Genomic DNA, 26,285 nt, shown 5'->3' on the forward strand with positions numbered 1-26,285 from the left:
TATCACCCACTTGCTGATGAAGATTACAGCATAGGATGACAACGCCAGCCACACTTTTTGCTTGGCTGTGAATCTAGTTGTAAACACTAGTAATGTACTATTTTTTTAAAAAATTGATTTGGGAATTGAGTGCTAATGTTTTAAATGAAAACTGAGAGTATGTTGCCAGTAAGAAATTTTGGTTTTGATTATATTGAACAAACATTGATTTTTATATTTGTAAGTTAGCCATCACTTTGCCTGCTTTCGCCATTTAAAAACTCTGATGCCCAAATGATAGACTGTTGCCGAGCTGTGTCTGTTTTTTAATTTATTTTTGTTTTGCCCAATACTCAAATGAGTAGACAAAATAATAGTTTTTATTTGGCTGCATTGCAAAACCTAAATATACGTTTTACCTAGAAAAAAAGCAAGACCATTGATCTATTAAGTCTGGTAGCCGCTATATGGTAGATTTCATAAGAAACACTATTCTGTTACCAGATTGCAGCAGGAGAGAAGATTCCTCTGAGCCAGGAAGAAATAACTCTGCAGGGCCATGCCTTCGAAGCTAGAATATATGCAGAAGATCCTAGCAATAACTTCATGCCTGGGGCTGGCCCATTAGTGCACCTCTCTACCCCTCGAGCAGATCCTTCTACCAGGATTGAAACTGGAGTACGGCAAGGTAAAGTCAAAGAAAATGAAAAGTCTCACTCAGTTTTTAAGTTTTTAGTACATTATTATTTTTGGACAAATTCTGATCCCTGAGTCTTACGGAACTGTCTAGCATATTTTAAAATAAAGAATTTAAGTGATTTCCCAGTAACCATTAGTTTTTCCCTCTGGAATTGTTATTTTTAAAGAATAGTGAGTGTTTTTAAGCAGTGAACTCCTTTTCTTTGAAATTCAGCAGTACTTGGTCAAACCTAACCAGGAAATATTTTGTGCATACTGTTTTTGACCTTGCGTCATTACAAAACTGATTTAAGATGACTGATACCTGCTATGCACAAGGCAGACTGCCTTCAAGGTACATAAAGTATAAGTTGGAGAATTAATACATAAACTTAGTTTAAGCTGAACAATAATAAAAAAATTACAGTGAAGAAACAGTGGAAGAGCTATCACAGTTCAGCATATGATTAATAAGAGTGGTCATAACTCGTGATTATTTAGGACTTCCTACTTACAGGCACTGCTCTAGGTGATTTTTCTACATGCGTTCCTTTCACCATGAGAACTACCCTGTGAGTAGGCATTATTATCATCCCTGTTTTCTAGATGAGGAAACTGGAGCACAGAAGAGTTAAGTGACTTGTTCAAGGTCATCCTTGGAGCCAAGATTCAGACCCAGACAGTCTGGCTCCAGAGTCAGTGCTCTGAGCCTCCATGGTCTCCTATCATCTTAATTGCAGTTGCTGGAATAAGTTATACAGTGATAGGATATAGCAATTTTCAGGGGTAAGAAGTCACGCTAGACTGATATAATCAGGACAGATTTTTTTTGTTTGTTTTTTTGTTTTTGTTTTTGAGATGGTCTCGCTCTGTGCCCAGGCTGGAGTACAGTGGTATGATCTCGGCTCATTACAACCTTTATCTCCCTGACTTAAACGATTCTCAGGCCTCAGCCTCCCGAGTAGCTGGGATTACAGGTGTATACCACCATGCCTGGCTAATTTCTTTTTTTTTTTTTTTTTTTTTTTTTAGTAGAGACAGATTTTCACCATGTTGGCTAGGCTGGTCTCAAACTCCTAGCCTCAAGTGATCTGCCTGCCTCGGCCTTTAAGGTGCTGGGATTACAGGGGTGAACCACCGTGCCTGGCCAGGACAAGTTTTTAAATGGATGTCTGGAATGGATTTAGATAGGTAGATTTAACAGCATAATGAAGAGTGAAGAAAAGAGAGAAAGGTATGTTCGAAGAATAGTAAGAAAATATGTTTCTTACTGGCTGGAGATGGGTTGAAGGTAAATCCTAGTGTCCTGAAAGCCAAAATGAGGATTTAGGTCTTCTTAAAAATAAATTGGTAGCATTTTGAGAGCTCTGGATAAGCCACAGCAAGATTTGGTAGTTAGTAGACTCTTTAACTTAGCAAAGCATCTTAACTCTGCTTGCCCCACTGGTTCCTTCTTTTTTTTTTTTTTTTTTGAGACAGAGTTTCACTCTTGTCGACCAGGCTGGAGTGCAGTGGCACAATTTTGGCTCACTGCAACCTCTGCTTCCCAGGTTCAAATTATTCTCCTTCCTCAGCCTCCTGAGTAGCTGGAATTATAGGCACCCACCACCACGCCTGGCTTATTTTTTGTATTTTTAGTAGAGACAGGGTTTCACTATGTTGGCCAGGCTGGTCTCCAACTCCTGACCTTGTGATCTGCCCACCTTGGCCTCCCAACGTTTTGGGAGTACTGGCGTGAGCCACCTGTAGGCATCTAATCTTACCAGTGAGGACTCTGGGGTTCAAAGAGGTCAAGTGACTTGCCAAAATCGTGGAAAGACCCTACAACAACATTCTTTACAACGCACTACATCCTTTCTACTTGAACCATTTCTAACTAGTGGAATGCGCCCTGGTTCAAATTCTTGTTCTCTAGGACTGTAACCATCCTAGTGATGATAGTTGCCATTGGTTTATCAGCTTTGCCAGGTATGGCACTTGTCACTTTATTATCACTCCTCCCAGCAACCCTGCAGGACAGAGGAATTATTAAACTTGCTTGACTGGCGTGGAAACTGAAGGAGTGGAGGGTGGGGAATGCTAAGGGCAGAAATGAGGGGAATGTGAGAGGGTGGAGGATGATTGTGCTGACTTTGAAAATGAAAAGGGAAAAGAAGCTTCAGAAGAAGATAGGAGAGGGAAAGCCAGCTTGTGTGCCATTGAATCACCACATTAGGGCCTAGTGCTATTGGGTGACCCACCCTTGTTACACCTGGCAAGTTTTCAAAGCCCTCTGAACCTCAGGGTCCTCAAGAATAAATTTGTGTCGATGTTACTTATCATGCAGGGGTTTATGAGGATTAAGCGTGAAATGTACATAACAAAACGTCTTGATTGTTGTATTTTATTCCTTTATGTTTTGACTTGAAGAGGTTATCGTGGTTTTCAATTTCAGGAGATGAAGTTTCTGTGCATTACGACCCCATGATTGCAAAGCTGGTCGTGTGGGCTGCAGATCGCCAGGCAGCATTGACAAAACTGAGGTACAGCCTTCGTCAGTACAATGTGAGTGATCTGAGACCGTGCCAGTGACCTTGATGTGTTTGCTCAGCACCAGAGGTCAGCCTTTGTCTTTGGCAAGGCCTTGGTCTTGTCAGCGTATTTTCGATTTCCATCAATTGCCCAAACAAAATAGTTTCATATGGGAGAATTTTGCAAGGGCCAGAGCAGGGTTTGAGGACTTCTTCATTTCAGTTACAAAAGAAAGATTGCAGAAGTAAAATTGTTAGTGTCAGTGCTATGTTTCGGTGAAATCCTATTCACTCTGTAGATAAATCCAACTATACATGGTACCTTAGTAGGTTTTTTTATTTTTCCTAAGAGCTGTCCACAGTAGAAGATACTTAGGAAATAAAGGCAGATGTTTTCCTTAATGTTGTTTTCGCTACCCAGTATGCCTGCAGTCTGGGTTTATTTTCTCTAAAGTAAAATAATTATGTTCAGTTTCATCCCTTTAATAGAGTTTGTTATTTTTCTGTAGAACATTAATTTCCTTGGTGCAGAAAGTCCCATATCACATTGATTTGGCCCATAGAAGGATTTATTCACCCAGTTATTCAACTTGTTATGTGTTAATAATTGATCAAAGCTCTGGTTTCTGTGGCTTCAACCACACTGGCCGCCTTGCTGCTTCTGAGACTCACTCAGCATGCAGCCATGCATTCCTGTCCAATCTTCCAGAATGTTCTTCCTCCACATGATTGCAGGGCTCACTCCTGACTACCCCGCTCTCCTGCTCTGAACCCTTTCCCAGGCTGCCGCATTTAAAGTATGACCTTTTGTTATTCTTTATCCTCGTAGCCAGCCTTCATTTTCTCCGTAGCATGTGACATTATATTCAATACCTGTTTACAGATATTGTTACTTGTTGCCCTAGAATGTAAACAGAGACTGTGAAGGCAGGGACTTCATACCTTTTGTTCCTTACAGTGCCTGGATCAGAGCCTGTCACTTAAGAGATGCTCAGGAAATGGCTCTTAAATGAATGAAGGAATGGATGAGTGAATGAATGAACCCAAAGCTCAGATGGCTGGTTTTACTTTTGATCCCATTTACTGGTGTATTTGAGTTAATTTTATACCTTTTAAAATTTTTGTATCAGTATATAAAATTTGGATTTTATTGTTGGAAGGAAGCTCTTTTAATGGAAGGAGGTCATTTAATCCTATCCTCTCCCCAGTATAGCAATCCAGCTTGCTGTTTGCAGTCTTCCTATTCTGTGGAAGCGTTCTGAGCAGCAAGTCTTCAATACCTTGCAAATGAATTTCATTTATGTTTCTTAACATTCATTATGTTCCTAACCTGAGTCAAGTAAGTGCCTCGGTATTTCCAGTATATTCTTTGTCATATTAAAATGTAATTTTGAGTGTCAAGTCCAGATGGATATAGTAATAGTGGATGGACATAGTGATAGTGAGATGGTTTTTTGTGGTTTTTTTTCCTGAGAGTTGTCCTGTTGCCACATGGTACCTTAGTAGGTTTTTTATTTTTCGTAAGAGTTGTTCACAGTAGAAAATGCTTAGATAAAAAGAGCAGATGGTTTTCTGAACATATTGTTTTTCCCACTCATGAGGAACTGGGGCTTTATTCTCTTCCTAGATTGTTGGACTGCATACCAACATTGACTTCTTACTCAATCTGTCTGGCCACCCAGAGTTTGAAGCTGGGAACGTGCACACTGATTTCATCCCTCAACACCACAAAGAATTGTTGCTTAGTCGGAAGGCTGCAGCCAAAGAGTCTTTATGCCAGGCAGCCCTGGGTCTCATCCTCAAGGAGAAAGCCATGACCGACGCTTTCACTCTTCAGGCACATGGTACGGAAGGCTGTTCTCTTTCCTCTGCTTGTCAAGTTTTGCAAATCATCATTGAACATGCTTTTCTTTCTGTATGGCACCCTTGCCTCTCTTTTCTCCTCTCAGTGACTGACATCATTCTTTGCATTCTTTCTTTTTTAGTATGAAGTTTGCAGACGTGTTTTTTAGTATGAAGGAAAGCTCTTCACTTACCATGGATGCACCCATAAACACTGTTTAACCCGTTAACTGGAGTGTAACGAATCACCTAAAATTGTAGAAATGGATCTCTTTTTTTACAGACGTGAGCACGGTGGCTCACGTCTATAATCCCAGCACTTTGGGAGGCCAGGGTGGGTGGATCATGATGTCAGGAGATCAAGACCATCCTGGCTAACACAGTGAAACCCCATCTCTACTAAAAATACAAAAAATAAGCCAGGCGTGGTGGCACACACCTGTAGTCCCAGCTACTTGGTAGGCTGAGGCAAGAGAATTGCTTGAACCCAGGAGGCGGAGGTTGCAGTGAACCGAGATCACGCCACTGCGCTCCAGCCTGGGCAACAGGGCGAGACTCCATTTCAAAAAAAAAAAAAAAAAAGAAAGAAATGGATCTCTTTTCAGTCAAGCACTTGTACTCCCCACATCCTGTGCTAATTTCTTACCACTTATTTTGTTCACCACTCCTCATGGCCCTACTTTGTTATGTCCTTTGAACCTGCAGCAACTCCCTTTGTCCCAGAGTCTCAAGACAGAACACCAGAGACTTAGATTCCCTTGGGTTACCCATGACTTACTGTCGAATTACTTCTTCCTCTTTTTCCATCCTATGATTGAATGTCTACCTAGAGACTTCATAGTGTCATAGTATCCAAACATAGGAATGGCCATAACAGGGGTTCATCCTGGCTACCACACACATACATTGCATCCCTGCCCCAGCACACCCACTAAGCTGTTGCCCAACTTCTTCCTAACACCTTGGGAAACTGAAAGTTCATTACTTCATCGGGTAGTTTATACTTTCAGTCAGTTCTCCATTAGAAAGTTCTGCCCTTAAACCAAACACCACATGTTCTCACTCATAGGTGGGAATTGAACAATGAGAACAGAACACTTGGACACAGGGTGGAGAACATCACACACCAGGGCCTGTTGTGGGGTTGGGGGAAGGAGAAGGGGAAGGGATAGCATTAGGAGAAATGTCTAATGTAAATGACGAGTTGATGGGTGCAGCACACCAACATGGCACATGTATACATATATAACAAACCTGCACGTTGTGCACATGTACCCTAGAACTTAAAGTATTAAAAAAAAAAAATTCTGCCCTTTAAATTGATACAGAATCTCAGCTCTCACATACTCTTTGCATTTCAGGCTAGCTCTGACCTTCGGAACAAACAGAATTTTAAAAAATCTAATCTATTTTTCTCTTTTATTGGTAATTATTATATTACCCTATACAGTTTGAGCATCCCAAATCCCCAAATCCAAAATGCTCCAGAATCGGAAGCTTTTTCAGCACTAACATGATGCTCAAAGGAAATGCTCATTGGAACATTTCAGATTCCAGATATTTGGATCAGGGATGCTAAGCCAGTTAAATATAATGCAAATAATCCAAAATCAAAAAAAAAAAAAATCTGAAATTCAAAACACTTCTGGTCCCAAGCATTTTGGATAAGTGATACTGAACCTATATTATTATACGATCCTATCATTAGAATCTTTAACTTCTATATCATTTAGATTCATTCAAGATAGCTATTTTGAAAGCTTAAAATGTAACATGTTTTAAGTGCTGAAAACTACATCTTTAGAAGATTTGTGCTCTATCCTCATTTTATCCTTTTACATTGAATGAAAATGCATCTAAATATGTCCCATGTGGTATTCCTGAGCCTGAACTTAACATTTTTAGAATGGAGTGTTCTCTTACTGTGACCTTCCTTTTTAAAGTTTATAATTGGTACAGATATGAGGTTCAGAATAAATTGCATCAGCTTAGCTATGCTGAAGCACCTGGATATTGTCCAATAGAGGATGTACACCCAAATGCCCATAAGGGGCCAGGCACGGTGGCTCACGCTTATAATCCCAACACTTTGGGAGGCCCAGGGCAGGTGGATCACTTAAGGTCAGGAGTTTGACCTTAAATCAGCCTGGCCAACATGGTGAAACCCCGTCTCCACTAAAAATACAAAATTAACCGGCTATGGTGGCATGCATCTGTAATCCCAGCTACTCAGGAGGCTGAGGCAGGAGAATCACTTGAACCCAGGAGGAGGTGGAGGTTGCAGTGAGCCGAGATCATGCCATTGCTCTCCAGCCTGGGCAACAGAACGAGACTCGTCTCGAAAAAAAAAAAAAAAGGCTGTAAGGGCTGAGCCAACAACATAAAAGAGTAAAAGAGGCCAGGTGAAAGAAAAATAGTGAGCAGTAGAGACTTTGGTGACCTGGAATGAATTTGCCCCATCAAAAGGGGGTGACCATGGTACAGTTTATGCCACCGTAGGATTAGAGTTTAGGTTGCAAATAGATTCTTCAGTAGAAGCTAGAATTTTTCATATGAAATTTCATAAGATGTAAACAAAAGTATCCCTTTAAACTTAAAACAACAAAAACAAAAACAGCACATCTGAGCTGCCAGTTTAGGACTTGTGTGTGGTTTTTTTTTTTTTTTGGAGATGGAGTCTCGCTCTGTCGCCCAGGCTGGAGTGTGGTGGCACAATCTTGGCTCACTGCAAGCTCCGCCTCCCAGGTTCACGCCATTCTCTTGCCTCAACCTCCCAAGGAGCTGGGACTATAGGCACCCACCACCATGCCCAGCTAATTTTTTTGTATTTTTAGTAGAGACGGAGTTTCACTGTGTTAACCAGGATGGTCTCGATCTCCTGACCTTGTGATCTCCCTGCTTTGGCTTCCCAAAGTGCTGGAATTACAGGTGTGAGCCACCATGCCTGACCAGGACTTGCATTTTATGTTTTCTTTTGTAAGGTGTAAATTTCATAGGCTTGATGCTCATAAATTTGTTACTGAATTTTAAATTTTTTCTAGATCAATTCTCTCCATTTTCGTCTAGCAGTGGAAGAAGACTGAATATCTCTTATACCAGAAACATGACTCTTAAAGATGGTAAAAACAGTAAGTAATGTTTCATTAAAAGAGAAATGTGAGTCATAGAAATGTATCACATTAGTCTGAAAAAGAGGATTCCAGCCTGGTCATGATCAGTCAGTTACATTTTTTAAATGCCTAGGCTAAACATTGGAAGGAAATATGCCAAAATAATAGAATTGATTGGCTCTGGGTAGTAGAGTTGATGGTATTTGCTTTTCTTCTTTGCACTTTTTAAATATTTTGTAAATATTGTAAAAATATGTCATAAAATAAACGTAGCAAAACAGCTGAAATGAAATATGCCAGAAAGTTAGAAATATGCAAAAAAAAACCCACCTCTTTTTCCCTAATTCTTTGTACTTTTTTTCTTGCTTTGCAATTCTTCTGCAGCGAGAGTGTATTATTCTTAAATAAGAAAAACAGTTTTCAGGTGGGCACGTTGGCTCATGCCTGTGGTCCCAGCACTTTGGGAGGCTGAGGCAGGCAGATCACGAGGTCAAGAGATAGAGACCATCCTGGCTAACACGGTGAAACCCCGTATCTACTAAAAATACAAAAACTTAGCTGGGCGTAGTGGTGGGTGCCTGTAGTCCCAGCTACTCAGGAGACTGAGGCAGGAGAATGGCGTGAACCAGGGAGGCGGAGCTTGCAATGAGCTGAGATCGCTCCACTGCACTCCAGCCTGGGCGACAGATCGAGACTCCATCACAAAAAAAAAAGAAAAAAGAAAAACAGTTTTCAAAACTATGTCAGAGAGGGACGATTACCCACTGCCCAGGCAGTGTTTCAGGGGTTCAAGTGGAAGTGGGTCACTGCAGAGCTATAATTTATTAAGTGCCTTATCTCATATAAGTTTTTATCTTCACAACATAAATGAGGGGGAGTCGCTGTTATACCCATGTATGGATGATGAGAGCATGGATGATAAGGCACAGAAGTGAAGTACTTTAGTCAAGGCTAGTGAGTGGCCAAGCTAGGATTCACACCCACTCTTTGTGACATTGACTCTTAGGCTATTTCCACCAGTTTTCCAATAGAAAATTGATTTTTGATTGTCAGCTAATTTGAGTTGACTCAACTTAGGGACTGACTTTCTTTAACTGAAGTCAAAAGAGGCTGATGCTTAAGCCAGAAGGCAGTTTATAAACTTCTGGCTGGAGCAGTGTAGCAGCAGGACCAGAATTCTCTGATAGCTGGTCATTGTATCCCTTCTGCTGTAAGACAGTTTGTGTGGGAAGCCCAATGGGAGGAGTCAGAGCTCAGAGTCCTGGCTGACCTTGAGTGTGAGATGTCATTGAACTGTGACAGTTCTGTTATAAAAATATGCCTCCCAGGTAGGGCAGAATACTTTTGTCAGCTGATCACAGAATCTTCTTCCTTGGACATAGGAAAATCCTTTTTACTTCACCTCTATGAAGACACTAACTCAGTAACAACTTTTTTTGTTTTGTTTTTTGACACAGAGTCTCTGTTGCCCAGGCTGCAGTGCAGTGGCACAATGTCGGCTCACTGCAAGCTCCGCCTCCTGGGTTCACACCATTCTCCTGCCTCAGCCTCCAGAGTAGCTGGGACTACAGGCGCCCACCACCACACCCGGCTAATGTTTTGTATTTTTAGTAGATACGGGGTTTCACCGTGTTAGCCAGGATGGTCTCTATCTCTTGACCTCATGATCCGCCCACCTTGGCCTCCCAAAGTGCTGATATTACAGGCGTGAGCCACCGTGCCCGGCAAGTAACAAATATTTTGTTCACACAAGTTTATTGGGTTACAGCTCTTCAGTTATTTTTCACTTCTGAGCCTAGATGGTCATTGCCTTAAGTGCATTGGGCATATTGTCAAGCCTTTATAACGAAAATTTGCAAACATCCTTTATATAGTAGCATTCTGCAAATGGGTAACCCATCCATTTATGCTCATTTCATCCTAAGAAATACAGCCCCCCAAATCTGGAAGTATCTTACTCTAGACTCCTATATGCTAAATACAAGTATCAAAAGCGGTAAAGTTTCACTGGCTTCTTCAACCTGAATTAAACAGAAGAATTAATATGTGATTGTAATTCATATAAGCCAACTGTGTTATTTGGCATGGCTCTTCACTAAAGCAGCAAGCACTGATTGGAAGTATGCTGTGTTTTTTGGAATTAAAAAATATTTTCATTAAAAAATGAGTACATAATTGAAAAGCCAACATGATTGCTGTTCACTACATCCTTTTGGCAATATTCTATGAAAATAATCCAAGTGTGTATGTAACAGCTTTCAGAAAATGTTATATTGCTAAGTCTCCAAAAAAATGCTAATAAGCCATGACCACAATTAAATAGAATGCATGAAATAGGAAGCTTAAGAGACCAGGCCGGCCACAGTGGCTCACACCTGTAATCTCAGCACTTTGGGAGGCCAAGGTGGGAGGATTGCTTGAGGGCAGGAGTTCGAGATCAGCCTAGGTGACATAGTGAGATCCTGCCCCTATTTATAAAATAAAAATTTTTAAAAAGGGGGAAAAAAAAAAATAAGATACCAGAAGAGCAGGACTCCCATCTCAAAAAAAAAAAAAAAAAAAAAAAAAAGATACCAGAAGCATTTATGAGTCAAAAGCAGAAGCAACTTCTAGTGAAGTCAGTGAGAATGACCAACTATTTTAAGTATTCAAGGCTTGCAAGCTATTCTTACTTTGCTACTAGAGGCCATGTTTCACAGAACCCGGCCCAATCTCAATGATAATAATGGCTAAAATTTATTGAGTATTTGATATATGTCAGTTACTGTATTAAACATTTTCCAAAGATTATTTCATTTGTATTTTCAGAACTGGCCGATGAGATTGGTGTTATTATTAGTGTGAACTTTATCAATTACTAATCTCTCTAAGCCAAGGTCAAGGCTGAGAGAGATGAGTAATTTTCCAAAAAGTCACACTAAAAGTAATTGGTGGAGCTGGGATTTGAACCCACACTCCAGGATCCATGTGCTGAACGAACAAATTGATTTTGACCTCTATACTCTACTCCACAAAACTTTAGACTTTCATCTCCTCAGATAGTCAACCAATTCCATACCCATACTTGCATACCTTATTAAATGTGTAAGAGGATATTTAAGGTTCTCTTGTAGGTGACAAGAGATATCTAGGGTAGGAGTTTTTTTTGGTAGTGTCTTTACTGTGATCTGTTGGCATTCGTGCCAGTTAAATACATGTCATATTTTATAAATTCAAAGAAAATGGCTGTGGTGTAATTGGAGGCACTTTCTGATAAGAAGAGTTAAAGCCTGTCAACATGATATAGGGTGGAGAAGTTTTATTCATTCATACATTCAGTACAAAGTTTTTGATAAAATAGATATGCCAAGTGATGTGGAGAAGAGAAGGAAATGTCTTTGTCCCTGCTTTTTTTCTGTTAAGGAATTTGCCATTTGGAAGTGTGTATGTTGAGAAGATGGAGAGCATAGTGGTCAAGAGTGCAGGCCCTGGAGTTCTCGTACTTTAGTATTTGACTTTTGTGAACATTTTAATTTTGATAATTTTTCTGAAACAACTGATAGAGAGGAAAATCACTCTTTATAAACCAGGATGAGAGGAGAATCATAGTGGGTGTTTTGTATGCAGAAGGCTAAATGTTCAGAGGAGGGAGAATTTACTCTGCCCAGGCTGACTCTTCCCAAGGACAGTGAGCCTGATGTGAATGGGCAGTGAGGTTTCTGTGCTGTGGCAGGGCACCAGCAGTGTAGTAAAAGAGAAGTGTGAGCATAGAGCCACAGTGCAGGGAAAGCTGGGGGCATACATGGGGAATGTTTTTGTGTGTGTGTGGTTTTTTGTTTTTTTTTTTTTCTGAGACAGAGGCCCACTCTGTCGCCCAGGCAGGAGTGCAGTGGTGTGATCTCAGCTTACTGCAATCTCTGCCTCCCGCGTTCAAGCGATTCTCCTGCCTCAGTCTCCTAAGTAGCTGGGACTACAGGTGAATGCCACCATGCCCAGCTAATATTTGTGTTTTTAGTAGAGATTGGGTTTCACCATGTTGGCCAGGCTGGTCTCCAATTCCTGACCTCAGGCGATCCTCCCACCTCGGCCTCCCAAAGTACTGGGATTACAGGTGTGAGCCACCGTGCACGGCCTAGGGAATGTTAATTGTCCCACTTTCCCATTTGGGTGGAGTATCAGGCCGTCCATGGAGGAGAATGGTAGGAAATAAGACTAAGAGGTTGGGGCCTCCAATATCAGGTGAAGTATTTGGAATGGGGTCAGGACATCAGCTCTGAGTATTGAGATGAGAAACAGGAACACCCCAGAGGACCTCCTCAGATTCAGCCAGGCCTGAAGCAGTGGGGCCCGAGGCAGGGTAGAGCAGTAGGAATGGACGGAAGAGATGCATAGGACAGGGAAGAATTTGGTAGCATTGTAGTAACTGTCCCTGTTTATAAAATAAAAATTTTTAAACAGGAAAAAAAAATAAGATGCCAGAAGCATTTATGAGTCTAAAGCAGAAGCAACTTTCAGTGACCTCAGTGAGAATGACCAACTATTTTAAGTATTCAAGACTTGCAAGCTATTCTTACTTTGCTATTAGAGGCCATGTTTCACAGAACCCAGCAGTGTAAACTGTTGCATGTGGAAAGCAAAGAGGACGAGGCAAGCATGTTGCATGTGGAAAACAAAGGAGGAGGAGGCAAGGATGACAGGTTTTAAGCCTGGATGACAAGGAGCATCGGGGTGCCAGTCAGGGAGCTCACAGGTCTGGAGGAGAAGAAGGTAGAGGGAGAAGATTGGTTGGCCCCACCGTGTTCATCTTAAGTCATCAGTGGAGCATCCAGCTGGTAATGATAATAATAATGAGAGGTCACCTGGAGAAGGAACGTCGGGGCTGGAAACAGATGTGAGCTGGCAGCATCAAAATGAGTACTGAAGTATCAAAAGCAGACAAATTGATTTTGACCTCTATACTCTACTCCACAAAACTTTAGATTTTCATCTCCTCAGATAGTCAACCAATTCCATACTCATGTAATCTAGGCATACTCTGGAGTTATTGCAGGTTTGGTTCCAGACCACTGCTACAAAGTGAGTCAAAGTTTTTGGTTTCCTCATGCATATAAAAGTTATGTTTATATTATACTTTAGTTTATTGTGTGCCAATAACATTATGTCTAAAAAAAACAAAGTATATACCTTAATTAAGAAATGTTTTATGGCTAAAAAAAATGCTAATGATTATCTAAGCCTCCAGTGAGTTGTAATCTTGTTGCTGGCGAAGGGTCTTGCCTTAGTGTTGATTACTGTGATTGATTTAGAGTGGTGGTTGCTGAAGTTTGGGGTGACTGTAGCAGATTTTGTAAAATAAGACACCAAGTAGGTTTGCTGCTTCAGGTGACTTCCTTTCATGAAAGATTTCTCTGCAGTATGCATTATTGTTGAGATGTAGCAATTCGGTCACATCTTCAGGCTCCACTTCTAATCCTAGGTCCCTTCCTCTTTCTACCACATCTGCAGTTACTTCCTCCACTAAAGTTTCAAACTCCTAAAAGTCATCCATGAGTCATTAACGTCTTGCAAACTTGTTAATGTTGATAATCCGACCTCCTCCCATGAATCACAAATGTTCTTAATGGCATCTAGAAGGTTTTCAATTTACTTTGCCCAGATCCATCAGAAGACTCACAGTCTATGGCAGCTATTGCCTTACAAAATATATTTCTTAACAAGATTTGAAAGTTGAAATTACTCCTTGATCCATGGGCTGCAAAAAGGATGTTGTGTTGGCAGGCATGAAAACATTAATCTCCTTGTATATCTCCATCAGAGCTGTTGGGTGGTGACTATGTGCATTGTCACTGAGTGATAATATTTTGAAAGGAATCTTTTTTATCTGAGCACTATTGAGTAGGTCTCAACAGTGGGCTTAAAATATTCAGTAAACCATGATGTAAACAGAAGTGCTGTCATCCAGGCTTTGTTGTTCCATTTGTAGGGCATAGGTTGATTTAGCATCATTCTTAAAGGCCCTACGATTTTCAGAATGGTAAATGAGCATTTAATTCAACTTAAAGTCACTGGCTGCATTAACCCCTAGCAAGAGAGTCAGCCTGTCCTTTGAAGCTTTGAAACCAGGTATTGACTTCTCCTCTCCAGCTATCAAAGTCCTAGATGACATATTCTTCCAATAGAAGACTGTTTTGTCTCCATTAAAAGTCTGTTGTTTTTTGTAGCTACATTTGTCAATTATCTTAGCTAGATCTCCTGGTAACTTGCTGCAGCTCCTCCATCAGCACTTTCTGCTTTATCTTGAACCTCATGAACCAGCCTCTGCTAGCTTCAAGTGTTTTTTCTGCAGCTTCCTCACTTCTCTTGGCCTTAATTGAATTGAAGAGAGTTAGGGCCTTGCTCTGGATTGACTTTGGCTTAAGGGAATGTTGTGGCTGGTTTGATCTTCTATCCAGACCACTAAAACTTTCTCCATATCAGCAACAAGGCTGTTTCACAGTATTTATTATTATCATTATTATTATTTTAGAGATGGGGTCTTGCTATGTTTCCTAGGTTGGTCTCAAACTCCCAGGCTCAAGCAGTCCTGCTTTGGCCTCCCAAAGCACTGGGATTACAGGCATGAGTCACTGCTCCCAGCCCAGCTATTTCACCTTTTTATCATTCATGTGTTCACTGGAGTAGCACTTTTAACTTCCTTCAAGAACTTTTCTTTGCATTCACAAGTTGGTGGTTTGGCATCGGAAGCCTAACTTTTGGCTTATCTCAGCTTTTGACGTTCTTTCCTCGCTAAGCTTAATCACTTCAAGCTTTTGACTTAAAGTGAGAGACATGTAACTCTTCATTTGACCACTTACAGGCCATTGTAGGGTTATTAATTAGTCTGATTTCAATATTGTAGTGTCGCGGGGAATAGGGAGACCCATAGAGAGGGAGTGAGGCAGGGGGATGGCTGGTCAGTGGAGCAGTAAGAACACACACAGTGTTGATTGAGGAAGTTCTCTATCTTACATGGGCACAGATTGAGGCACCGTAAAACTATTACATAGTAGTAATATCAGAGATCACAGATCACCATAACAGATATAATAATTTAAGTTTTAAATATTGTAAGAATTATAAGAATGTGACCTAGAGACACAAAGTGAACACATGCTGATGGAAAAATATGCTTGACATGGTGTTGCCACAAACTCAGTATGTAAAAAACATAGTGTCTGCAGAGTGCAGTAAAGTGAGATGGGCCTGTAACATGAATAATTTATTAGGTGTGTGTAGTCTTACCATTTATAAAGCATTTTCACATTTATTTAATAATTATTACATTTTATACCCATTTAATGACTCAGAAAAATCAAGGCTCAGAGATTTAGTGAGTCAGGATGACAGAGGTGATCAGGTGGCAGATGCCATTCTCAACCAAACACTTCTCTTTACCAATTCATTGCTTTTTTTTTTTTTTTCTTGAGATGGAGTCTCGCTCTGTCGCCCAGGCTGGAATGCAGTGGTGCGATCTTGGATTACTGCAGCCTCCGCCTCACAGGTTCAAGCTATTCTCCTGCCTCAGCCTCCTGAGTAGCTGGGATTACAGGCGCGTGCCACCATGTCTGGCTCATTTTTGTATTTTTAGTAGAGATGGGGTTTCACCATGTTGGTCAGGCTGGTCTTAAACACCTGATCTCGTGCTCCGCCCACCTCGGCCTCCCAAAGTGCTGGGATTACAGGTGTGAGCCACCGCACCTGGCCTGCATTTTTAAAATTATAATACTGCAGCCTTTTTGTTGAGGGAAAAATATGTAAAATATTTGACAGCCTTAAAATATCTAAAACTCAAGGCTGGATGTGGTGACTCATGCCTGTAATTCCAGCACTTTGGGAGGCCCAGGCGGATGGATCACTTGAGTCCAGGAGTTCAAGAGCAGCCTGGGCACATGGTGAAACCTCATCTCTAAAAAAAATCAAAAAATTAGCCAGGCGTAGTGGCACACCTGTAGTCCCAGCTACTTGGGAGGCTGAGGTGAGGAGGATCACCTGACCCCAGGAAGTTAAGGCTGCAGTAAGCCGTGATTGCACCACTGCACTCCAGCCAGAGTGAGACTCTGTCTTAAAAAATAAATAAAAATGAAAATAAAACCCCTGAAATTCCATTTTAAAAAAGAAAAGTTTGAAAGTCATCTTTATTGGTACTAATTTGACAGATGCTTTTGTAACAACATATTTCCAAGAAGTTCAAAGATGTTGACTTTCCTTTGAATAGTTGGTTGTCTTCAGGTTGAGAGTAAGATTCGTTATATCTCAGTTATTAAATAAATGAATGTTTTCTAATTTTTCTTCATTTTTTTCCCTTTTTCTGTAAAGATGTAGCCATAGCTGTAACGTATAACCATGATGGGTCTTATAGCATGCAGGTAAGCCTTACTGGTTTTGTTCTACAGTGCAGAGCTGAATCTGACCTCTTTTATACTGAATAGGGTATTTTTTTTACTCTGTGGTTTCTCTTAAGCCTTTGACTATTATGACTGTAGTTATGAGAATATCTTATGCTTTTATTTCAGACCCAATTTGGGGAAATTACCCCCATACAGTTTCTAACTGATTGTTTACTCAGTTGGGCTGTTATTCCTTTAAGAATAAAAACTTGGCAAAAAGCAAAAGCTCGAATCAGACATTCACAAGCCCCTAAAGTATGTGCATGTGTTTACATCAAAAGCAGCAGTTCTCTCAAATTTGTTGTCTCAGGAACCCTGTACACTCTTTAAAATACCCACCAGAGCACTTCTGTTTGTGTTAATTATATCTCTTGATATTTACCATTTAGACAATTTAACTGAGAAGAACTAATTTATTATTATTTTTTAATTGTGGTGAAATACACATAATATAGAATTTACCATTTTAACTATTTGCATTCAGTGCATTCAAGTTGTTATGTAACCATCACAACCATCCATATCCAGACCTTCTTTCTTCTTGTGAAACTAAAATTCTGTACTCACTGATTAAACAGTAACACTCCATCCTTTTCCCCCCATCCCCTGAGAACCACAATTCTACTCTCTGTCTCTATGAATTTGACTACTCTAGGTACCTGATAAAAGCGGAATAATGTGGTATTTGTTATTTTGTAACTGGCTTATTTCACTTAGCACAGTATCTTCAAGGTATCTTCCATGGTGTAGCATATGTGAGAATTTCCTGGTTTTTTTTTTTTAAGGCTGAAAAATACTCTGTTGTATGTATATACCACATATTGATTATCCATTCAGCCATTAATGAACATTCGGGTTGTTTCTAGCTTTTGGCTATTGTGAATAATGCTGCTATGAACAGGGGTGTACAAATACTTCTTTAAGACCCTGTTTTTTGTCCTTTTGGGTATATATCCAGTAGTGGAATTGCTAGATCATATGGTGATTCTGATTCTTTGAGAAACTGCCATAGTGTTTTCCATCGCAGCTGCAGCAGTTTGCAGTCCCATCAACAGTACACAGTGGCTCCAGTCTCTTCACATCCTTGCTACCACTTATTATTTTCTGGGGTTTTAGTTTTTTGTTTTATAATAGCAATACTAATGAATGTGAGGTAGTAGTATCTCACCGTGACTTTGACTTGCATTTCCATAATGACTAATGATGTTGAGCATCTTTTCATGTACTTATGGGCTATTTGTGTATCTTGTTAGAAAAATCTGTATTCGAGTCCTCTGCCAATTTCTTAATCTGGTTGTTTTATCGTTGTTGTTGAGTTGTAGGATAAATTGAAAAAAATTTAAAACCTAATCACAAGTACACATTCCATTAGTCATCACAGTGATAACAGTGATAACATTATCACACGTTCAGTAGCCTCTCGAAAATTCCATTGTGTACTTACGAGAGAATGAGGTTATTAAAAACAATACCTTAATCTTTTTTTTTTTTTTTTTTTTTTTTGAGATGGAGTTATGCTCTTGTTGCCCAGGCTGGAGTGCAATGGCGTGATCTCAGCTCACCACCACCCCTGCCTCCCGGGTTCAAGTGATTCTCCTGCCTTAGCCTCCAAAGTAACTGGGATAACAGGCATGCACCACCATGCCTGGCTAGTTTTGTGTTTTCAGTACAGACGGGGTTTCACCATATTGGTCAGGCTGGTCTCGAACTCCCGGCCTCTCAGGTGATCCGCCCACCTCCACCTCCCAAAGTGCTGGGATTATGGGCCTGAGCCATCACGCCTGGCCTTCTTAGTCTTGTTATGACTTTGTGGATGCCCTAAAAGGGTATTAGGGACCCCAAGGAACACACAGGTCATATTTTGAGAACCTCTAGTGTAAAGTTCATGGTAATCCTCAATTAGAAGAAGACTGTTACATTGGCTAAATGGAATGCTTAAATGGTTTTTAAAAAGTGGGAATTCAATCAAATTCCTATAGTAAGGTACAACTTCAGGAAATAGAATAACTCATTTTTAATATGAGCTAAGAGATATCAAATCCTGCAGAATAGATTTGTCAGTGATATGTATTAGACCTCCCAACACTTTGAGACACATTGATTTTCTTTCTCTGAGTTTCAGAAAAACCATGGAAAGTCTGCCTACTTGCGTAAAAGGGCTATAATTCATATTAATGCCTTTGGTTTGAGATGATTTCTTATCCCATGGTAGCTGGTAAAGTAGATTGCCAATTTGTTCTAATCTGCTCATGGAACTACATTCACAATTTTAAAATGTGTTTTCATGAATCTTTAAACAAAACAGTTTCCAGTCTAACCTTTGTCCTAAGAATTCCACAAACATTCAAATGGCTGTTTTAGTAGGTTACAAAGCATAGTAAAATGTCATATTTAACTTAGGATAGATGAGAACCAATGTATAAATATTGCAGTATGACCTATTTCACCTTAGTCTACGTAATATATTTGAAAAGAATAGCCATTTAACTTCTATACTAGCATTGTGGGAATTGAAATGAAGACTATAGAGAGAAGATTTAAATGGAATTTTTACCTAAGGGAAATTTTAAAACAGAAAGGTTCCATGTCCTTTTATCAGCTTCCTTGAAACATTGTGAACTTTGTTCTTTGGCATATGGTCTCTTAAAGTGAGAAAATTATGGCCAATCTCCAGCTAATTTATGTTCTTAAATCATAACTGAAACCCATGAATTGGGCCTACGTGTTGATAAAAGAATATCGTCTAATTATGTGGTTCTGGCTTTCTTTTTGGTGACTGACTTTGGCACAGGAAAACTAAATTTGACTTCAAATACGCAGAAATAATTTTGTATTACAAAAGTAATATATGCAAATGAATTTTAATAATTTTGCATACCTTGATTTGTGTTTTTGTTTCATATTTTTAGTGCTATCTTTATATATTTACATGAACCTTAATCTATAGCATTATGGATAAGTTATATAACTTTTTTTCCCCTTTTAATTATCTTCCTGTCATTTCTATATGAAGTATCTTGGTTAGGAATAGGGGGAAAGTTCCATGACTTTTTAAAATATATATATATGTTTAAGACATATTTTATGTTTTAAAACCACCAATAGTGAAGAATTGATTCTGATCTTATTAATTCTGTAGGGTTGTTCATTTATTTTAAAGATCTTATTTTCCATTTTTTTCAGATTGAAGATAAAACTTTCCAGGTCCTTGGCGATCTTTACAGCGAGGAAGACTGCACTTACCTGAAATGTTCTGTTAATGGAGTTGCTAGTAAAGCTAAGCTGATTATCCTGGAAAACACTATTTACCTATTTTCCAAGGTAATGTCTCTTCTTTATAATATCACTCCTGGGGCATGGAAAAAAACTGTTTGACCTGAGACATTTCACTGAAAGAGATTAGAAAGATCCAGCTTCCTTCGACCATTGCTGTGACCCTTTTCCCTCAGTTTCCCTCGCCATTCTGTGTTTCTTTGCTGAATTGCTGCCCTCTCTAGTTTCCCATTCACTTCTCTCGTTCACACAGATGCTCATTGATAGAGACATTTCCATTTTCTTCCTGAATTCTGAAACAAATCCTTACATTTTCTTTGTCAAAGAGTATCTCCCTGCTCAGTGGGTGGTATTGTCTCAGGGCTTTGATGTCTGAACACTTTTCCCCCACCCACCATCACCGTGACAACTGGAATCCTGGTGATTTTGGAGGAGGTGACCACTGAGAGGAGTCTGTGGACCAGATGTTCCTTGTGGGGAAGGTGGACAGTAGGAAGGTGGATGGCATTAGTGGTGGTCTCTGGACAGTCAGAGCCGAGGCAGGCTTTGCATGGTTTTGGTTAGGAGCCTGCTGGCCAGTGAGTCTGTAACCTTCTGCCTGGGCAGAGGAGGATAATGCATTATCAAATATGCTGTGGCCTCACAGGCTTTGTGATGAGATTCCTTTGGTAGTCTAGTAAGTAAACTACTATGTATGGAGTTGAGGATGATCCCACTTTGCCAGGCATTCCTTTCCATAGCCAATTGTACTGTAGTAATATGATGATAGAGGCAGTATGATGGAATGGTGAAGAGCACAAGTTCTAAAATGTGAAGCTGCTTTGGTTCAAATCCTGGCCTTGCCACTTAACAGCTGTGTGACCTTGGCTGTTAAACTCTCTGGGCTTTAGTTCTCCTATCTATAAACAGTAATAATAGCAGCAGTAACAGTAATAATAATAGGTGCAGTGGCTTGTGCCTGTAGTCCCAACACTTTGGGAGGCCACGGCAAGCAGATTGCTTGAGACCAGGAGTTTGAGACCAGTCTGGGTAACATAGTGAGACCCCATCTCTACAAAAAATTTTAAACATTAGCCAGGCATGGTGGTGTGTGCCTGTAATCCTAGCTACCCAGGAGGCTAATGCAGGAGGATTAATAGGCTTAGGAGTTCAAGGTTGCAGTGAGCTATGATTGTGCCACTGTATTCCAGCCTGGGTGGCAGAGCAAGACCCTGCCTCTAAAAAATATTAACAATACCTTCCTCATAGAGTTGTTGTGATGACTAATGACATAATATATGTGTGTTAAAACCAGTTTCTAGCATACTGAGCGTCTGAGAATGGCGGTGCTACTGAAAATGGCTTCCACACAGTGGCTACTTATGGTCTACAGTTAATGCTTTATTTTTATTTTATTTTTTGAGATGGAGTCTCACTCTGTCACCCAGGCTGGAGTGCAGTGGCGCAATCTCGGCTCACTGCAAGCTCCACCTCCCGGGTTCACTCCATTCTCCTACCTTGGCCTCCCAAGTAGCTGGGACTACGGGCGCCTGCCACCACGCCCGGCTAATTTTTTGTATTTTTTAGTAGAGACGGGGTTTCACCATGTTAGCCAGGATAGTCTCGATCTCCTGACCTCGTGATCCACCCGCCTTGGCCTCCCAAAGTGCTGGGATTACAGGCGTGAGCCACAGCACCTGGCCTAAATCTTTTAATATACTGTGAGGCATGTATACCGTTACCTCTTTACAATTGGAAACCAAGGCTGAGAGGGGTTTAATAATTTGCTCAAGGTCATAAAGCTAGAGTAGAACCCTGGTATTAATGGTGACTAATTTTGTGTGTGTGTGTGTGAGTCAGAGTCTCTGTCACCCAGGCTGGAGTGCAGTGGCGTAGTCTCAGCTCACTACAGCCTCTACCTCCCAGGTTCAAGTGATCCTCCTGCCTCAGCTCCCGAATAGCTGGGACTATAGGTGCGTACCACCACACTGGGCTGATTTTAGTATTTTTTGTAGAGATGAGGTTTTGCTATGTTGCCCAGGCTCATCTCGAACTCCTGGGCTCAAGCCATCTGCCTGCCTTGGCCTCCCAAAGTGCTGGGATTACAAGCGTAAGCCACTGCGCCCAGCCATGATGACTAATATTTAACAAATAGTGGGGAACAATTACCTCAGGTATGTTAGTAAAAATATAGTGATAGGATCTTGATTCCATTTTCAGTTTGTTTTCTGTTTCTAGGAAGGAAGTATTGAGATTGACATTCCAGTGCCCAAATACTTATCTTCTGTGAGCTCCGAAGGAACTCAGGGAGGCCCCCTAGCTCCTATGACTGGAACCATTGAAAAGGTAATTACATAGCATCTGTAGAGTGATGTTCAGTAAGTTTTAATACGTGGCTTTGTTGAACTTTGTCCTTTATGGCCTTTTCCCTTTCTTAACCTTGCCCATTGGCAAGCATCCACTTCACAAAAACGAGGATCTATTACAGATTCAAATGTTTTATATAGTCCTCTCTGAAAATACCCATTTACCTCATTTATGAAAAAGACTGCTGTTTTTGAAGGCAGGCATTTGCATCAAAGTACAAATAATGTAAATTGTCTTTTTATGATTAAAACTGGGCATTCATTAAGCATTATTCCAAAAAGCTGGTTTTGAATGTTAAATTTAATAGCAACAAATTTTTCATGAAATAGTGACATTTTCTTTAGTGTACATAGTTGCATCTGTGTTAATGTAAAAGGCTGGTATCGGTGAAGAACGATATGGTTTCGTGTTAAATGCAGTGTATAATTCACATTTGCAGTCCATACTGTCTGAGTCAGTTCGGGCTGCTAGAACAGAATACCATAGACTGGGTAACTTCTAAACAATAGAAGTTTATTTCTCACGATGCTAGAGGCTGGGAAATCCATCAAAGCACCAGCAGATTCGGTGTCTGGTGAGAGTCTACTTACCGATTTCATAAACAGCCATTTTTTCTCTGTGTCCTCACGTGGTGGAAAGGACAAGGGACCTCTCTTCAGGCCTCTTTCATAAGGGCACTAATGTCATTCATGAGGTCAGATCCCTCATGACCTAATCACCTGCTAAAGGCCCCACCTCCAAATACGATCATCCTGGAGGTCAGGATTTCAACAAATGAATTCTGGGAGGGATATAGACATTTAGACCGTAGCACGTATTGATATAACATCAACTGGTGATAGATCAGTATCCGTAGTCTCCTTTTATATACTTGAATACAGTAGAGTCTCCTCAAATCCATTTAAGTCATAAAAACTCAACTGGATATGCTTGGAACAAAAAAAAGAAAGAAGAAGAAGAAAATAACTACTTAAATAGCATGGGTGATTTCAGCCACCATTCTCCTTTGGAAATATTTATCCCAAGTGGGTATGAGCTAGGAGACCTGGATCTGCCGTTAGCTCATTGGATTTCATTCCCACGGCCTCTCATAGTGTAGGCATCTCTGCACAACTCTGTTAGTCTCCCACTTAGTAGCCATGTTAACCACAATGAAAGTGAGACCACACAGGATCTATGAGTCCACTCATATGTATACAAAGGAAAACAGAAATCGCTTTCTGGGGTCGCTAATAAGTTGAATTCTGTTGCATGAAGGTTGTTTTCACAGGGCTCTGAAGACTTAAGACACACTTACTATACTTGGCCCTAGACAACCCCAAAACAAGAAAACCAGTCAAGACCCTCATCCCTCTTCCCTGTCTGGTGAAGACATTTAAGTATATTAGTCCTTCCCTACAGTAGGCAATGTGTCTTGTTTCTACATTCTTGAAAAAAATGGAAGGATATCAAAATATATGGAGTATATTCATGTGATTCAAGCAAAACTAAGTGGTTTTGGGGGTGGGGACGGGACTAAGCAGTGCTACCCATCGACGACAGTGCCAGCAATGCCAGATTGACCTGCAGGCCTCTGATTTAACCAGTACATTTGGGCTGTAGGCCTCTGATTCGACCAGTACATTTGGCAGATAGCACAACCACATAGACTCTACTTCTGCCTGTAAGTTTATATAGCAACTCTATGGACCACAAAGGACCTCTGTGTTGGTGGTTTTTTTTTTTTCTTTTAATTAATGTATTATTGTGTATATTCGTGGTTTACAACATGTTGTGAGTACATATAGACAGTAAAATGGAAGCAGATTAACGTATCTAGGACCTCTGTGTTTTCAAATATTAACCTGTCGCACTGAATCTCAAGGTGTTTGTCAAAGCTGGAGACAAAGTGAAAGCGGGAGATTCCCTCATGGTTATGATCGCCATGAAGATGGAGGTAAGGAAATTATGAGTTCAGTTGCTAAGAGGACTTTGGGAGCAATCAGACCTAATTGTTCTTTTGCCTTATTTTGTAAGTTAATACCACCTTAAATATGAAGAGCAATGAATTGACAAAGCATTAATTGTAGGAAACAAAACCAAACTATCCTTCTTATAAAAAGATTTTTATTTTAATTTTGTGAAATTGTACCTGTCATTTCTGATTCTGAAATTAATGAAATTATCAGTAGCTTGGAATCAGGTAGTAACCCAACGGAATGTTAACTGTTGGTGTTTTCTAAGGCCGAATCAAGGATACCAGGCATCAGTTTCAAAGTGAAAACCTGAATCAAATTAAATTAGCTGTTTAGGTTTTTAGCTGGTTCAAATGGTAGGTCAGTGATTCTTAGCCCTGGCTGAATGTTGCAGACAGTCCTTAACTTACAGTGGTTCAATTAAGGATTTTTCAGCTTGACAATAGTGTAAAACCATACACGTTGAATATACTCCTCAACTTACATTGAATTTATCTGGACCTGACCCCATCGTAAGTCAAGGAGCATGTGTACAATCACCTGGGGAGATCTTAAAAACTGCTTCCCCAGACCCATTGAATTGCGATCTCCAGGATAAAGCCCTAGGATCAATACTTTTGAAAGGCCAGGCACAGTGGCTCATGCCTGTAATCCCAGCACTTTGGGAGGCCGAGGCAGGTGGATCATTTGAGGTTAGGAGTTCACAACCAGCTTGGCCAACATGGTGAGACCCCATCTCTATTAAAAATACAAAAATTAGCTGGGCATGATGGTGCATGCCTGTAATCCCAGCTACTCGGGAGGCTGAGGCAGGAGGATTGCTTGAACCTGGGAGGCAGAGGTTGCAGTGAGCTGAGATCTTGCACTCCATCCTGGGTGACAGAGCAAGACTCTGTCTCAATTTAAAAAAACAAACAACAACAACAAAAAAAAAACAAAACCTGTTGAAAGCTTCCTAGGTGCAATTCTAACATGAAGCTCAAGTTGAGAACTGAGAGCTACACCAGAGCTTCCCAGTCATATCGTTGAATGGTCACTGCTGTGTCCTAGTGTTAATTCCTCTCAACTTGTTACCGTTCTCCCTGTGTGCTATGATGTTAAAAATAAAAACAACAACAACAAAGTGTTGGAAAGCACTGAGAGACGACAAAACATCAGAGTTGGCTACAGTTTTCATTTTTGGTCTCCCTTTCTTGACTTGGTGTATACTGTCCTCATTAGTATTGCAGCTGTCTTTTGTCCCATCTTGTGTCTCTGCAGCATACCATAAAGGCGCCAAAGGATGGCACAATAAAGAAAGTGTTCTACAGAGAAGGTGCTCAGGCCGACAGACACACTCCTTTAGTGGAGTTTGAGGAGGAAGAGTCAGACAAAAGGGAATCAGAATAAACTCCAGCAAGGAAATGGCCAATTAAGTAGTGTCTTCTGTCTCCACCAAAAAGAGAAAGTGCCTCCTGCTTTTCTTGGGGTCTCATAAAAAGCAGTTTTACTAAATGATTGTATGCTTGTGCTGAATGCCTTTCATATTTGAGAATCATGCATTTGGATCACAAATATAATAAATTATCTCAAAATATTTCACACAAAGTTGAATTATTCTTTTTATTGGAAACCAATGTTTATTTCTGCCTCAAATTTTATACACTGTAGTCTCTTTTAGGAAGGGAGGAAGAGAAAAGGACATTTAATTAAATGAATTACTTTCCAGTTGCTGTTATGAAGAAAATGGGCAGTAACATGTTTCAGAGATACCCTGGAGTTCAACAACTAAGGTTTTGTCTGGCCAAAAAGTAACTTACTAGGTGGTTTAAAAGACATGGATATTAGCCGGGCACAGTGGCTTACATCTATAATCCCAGCACTTAGGGAGGCTGAGGCGGGTGGGCCACTTGAGTTCAGGAGTTCAAGACCAGCCTGGCCAATATAGTGAAACCCCATCTCTACAAAAAATAATCCGGGTATGGTGGTGTACACCTGTAGTCCCAGCTATTTGGGAGGCTGTGGGAGAATCGCTTGAACCTGGGAGGCAGAGGTTGAGGTAAGTCAAGACCGCACCACTGCACTTCAACCTGGGTGACAAAGTGAGACTCCATCTCAAAACAAATGCATAAATATAAATAAGGAAAGACATGGATATTGTTTCTAGTGTTTGTGATTGGAAAGTTTCTATCTAGATTGCCTCTGCCT

At 40.4% G+C, this 26,285-nt stretch overlaps 1 protein-coding gene across 6 annotated transcripts in view; it reads left to right on the plus strand.

Annotated features, from left to right (window-relative positions):
* MCCC1 (methylcrotonoyl-CoA carboxylase 1) overlaps positions 1-25,714 on the plus strand; it is an 82,945-nt gene extending 57,231 nt beyond the window's left edge. For all 6 annotated transcript variants that reach the window (XM_023187493.2, XM_023187491.1, XM_023187495.1 and 3 more), the window contains 9 exons: positions 484-667; positions 3,092-3,201; positions 4,795-5,011; positions 8,051-8,137; positions 16,454-16,503; positions 19,708-19,845; positions 22,015-22,122; positions 24,008-24,079; positions 25,359-25,714. In XM_023187493.2, coding sequence (XP_023043261.1) covers positions 484-667; positions 3,092-3,201; positions 4,795-5,011; positions 8,051-8,137; positions 16,454-16,503; positions 19,708-19,845; positions 22,015-22,122; positions 24,008-24,079; positions 25,359-25,487 — 1,095 coding nt within the window. In that variant the 3' untranslated portion in view covers positions 25,488-25,714. The remainder of the gene's footprint in view (positions 1-483; positions 668-3,091; positions 3,202-4,794; positions 5,012-8,050; positions 8,138-16,453; positions 16,504-19,707; positions 19,846-22,014; positions 22,123-24,007; positions 24,080-25,358) is intronic.
* Positions 25,715-26,285: the final 571 nt, after the last annotated feature.

This window comes from Piliocolobus tephrosceles, chromosome 2 (genome assembly GCF_002776525.5).
Source record: "Piliocolobus tephrosceles isolate RC106 chromosome 2, ASM277652v3, whole genome shotgun sequence".
Lineage (NCBI taxonomy): Eukaryota > Metazoa > Chordata > Mammalia > Primates > Cercopithecidae > Piliocolobus > Piliocolobus tephrosceles.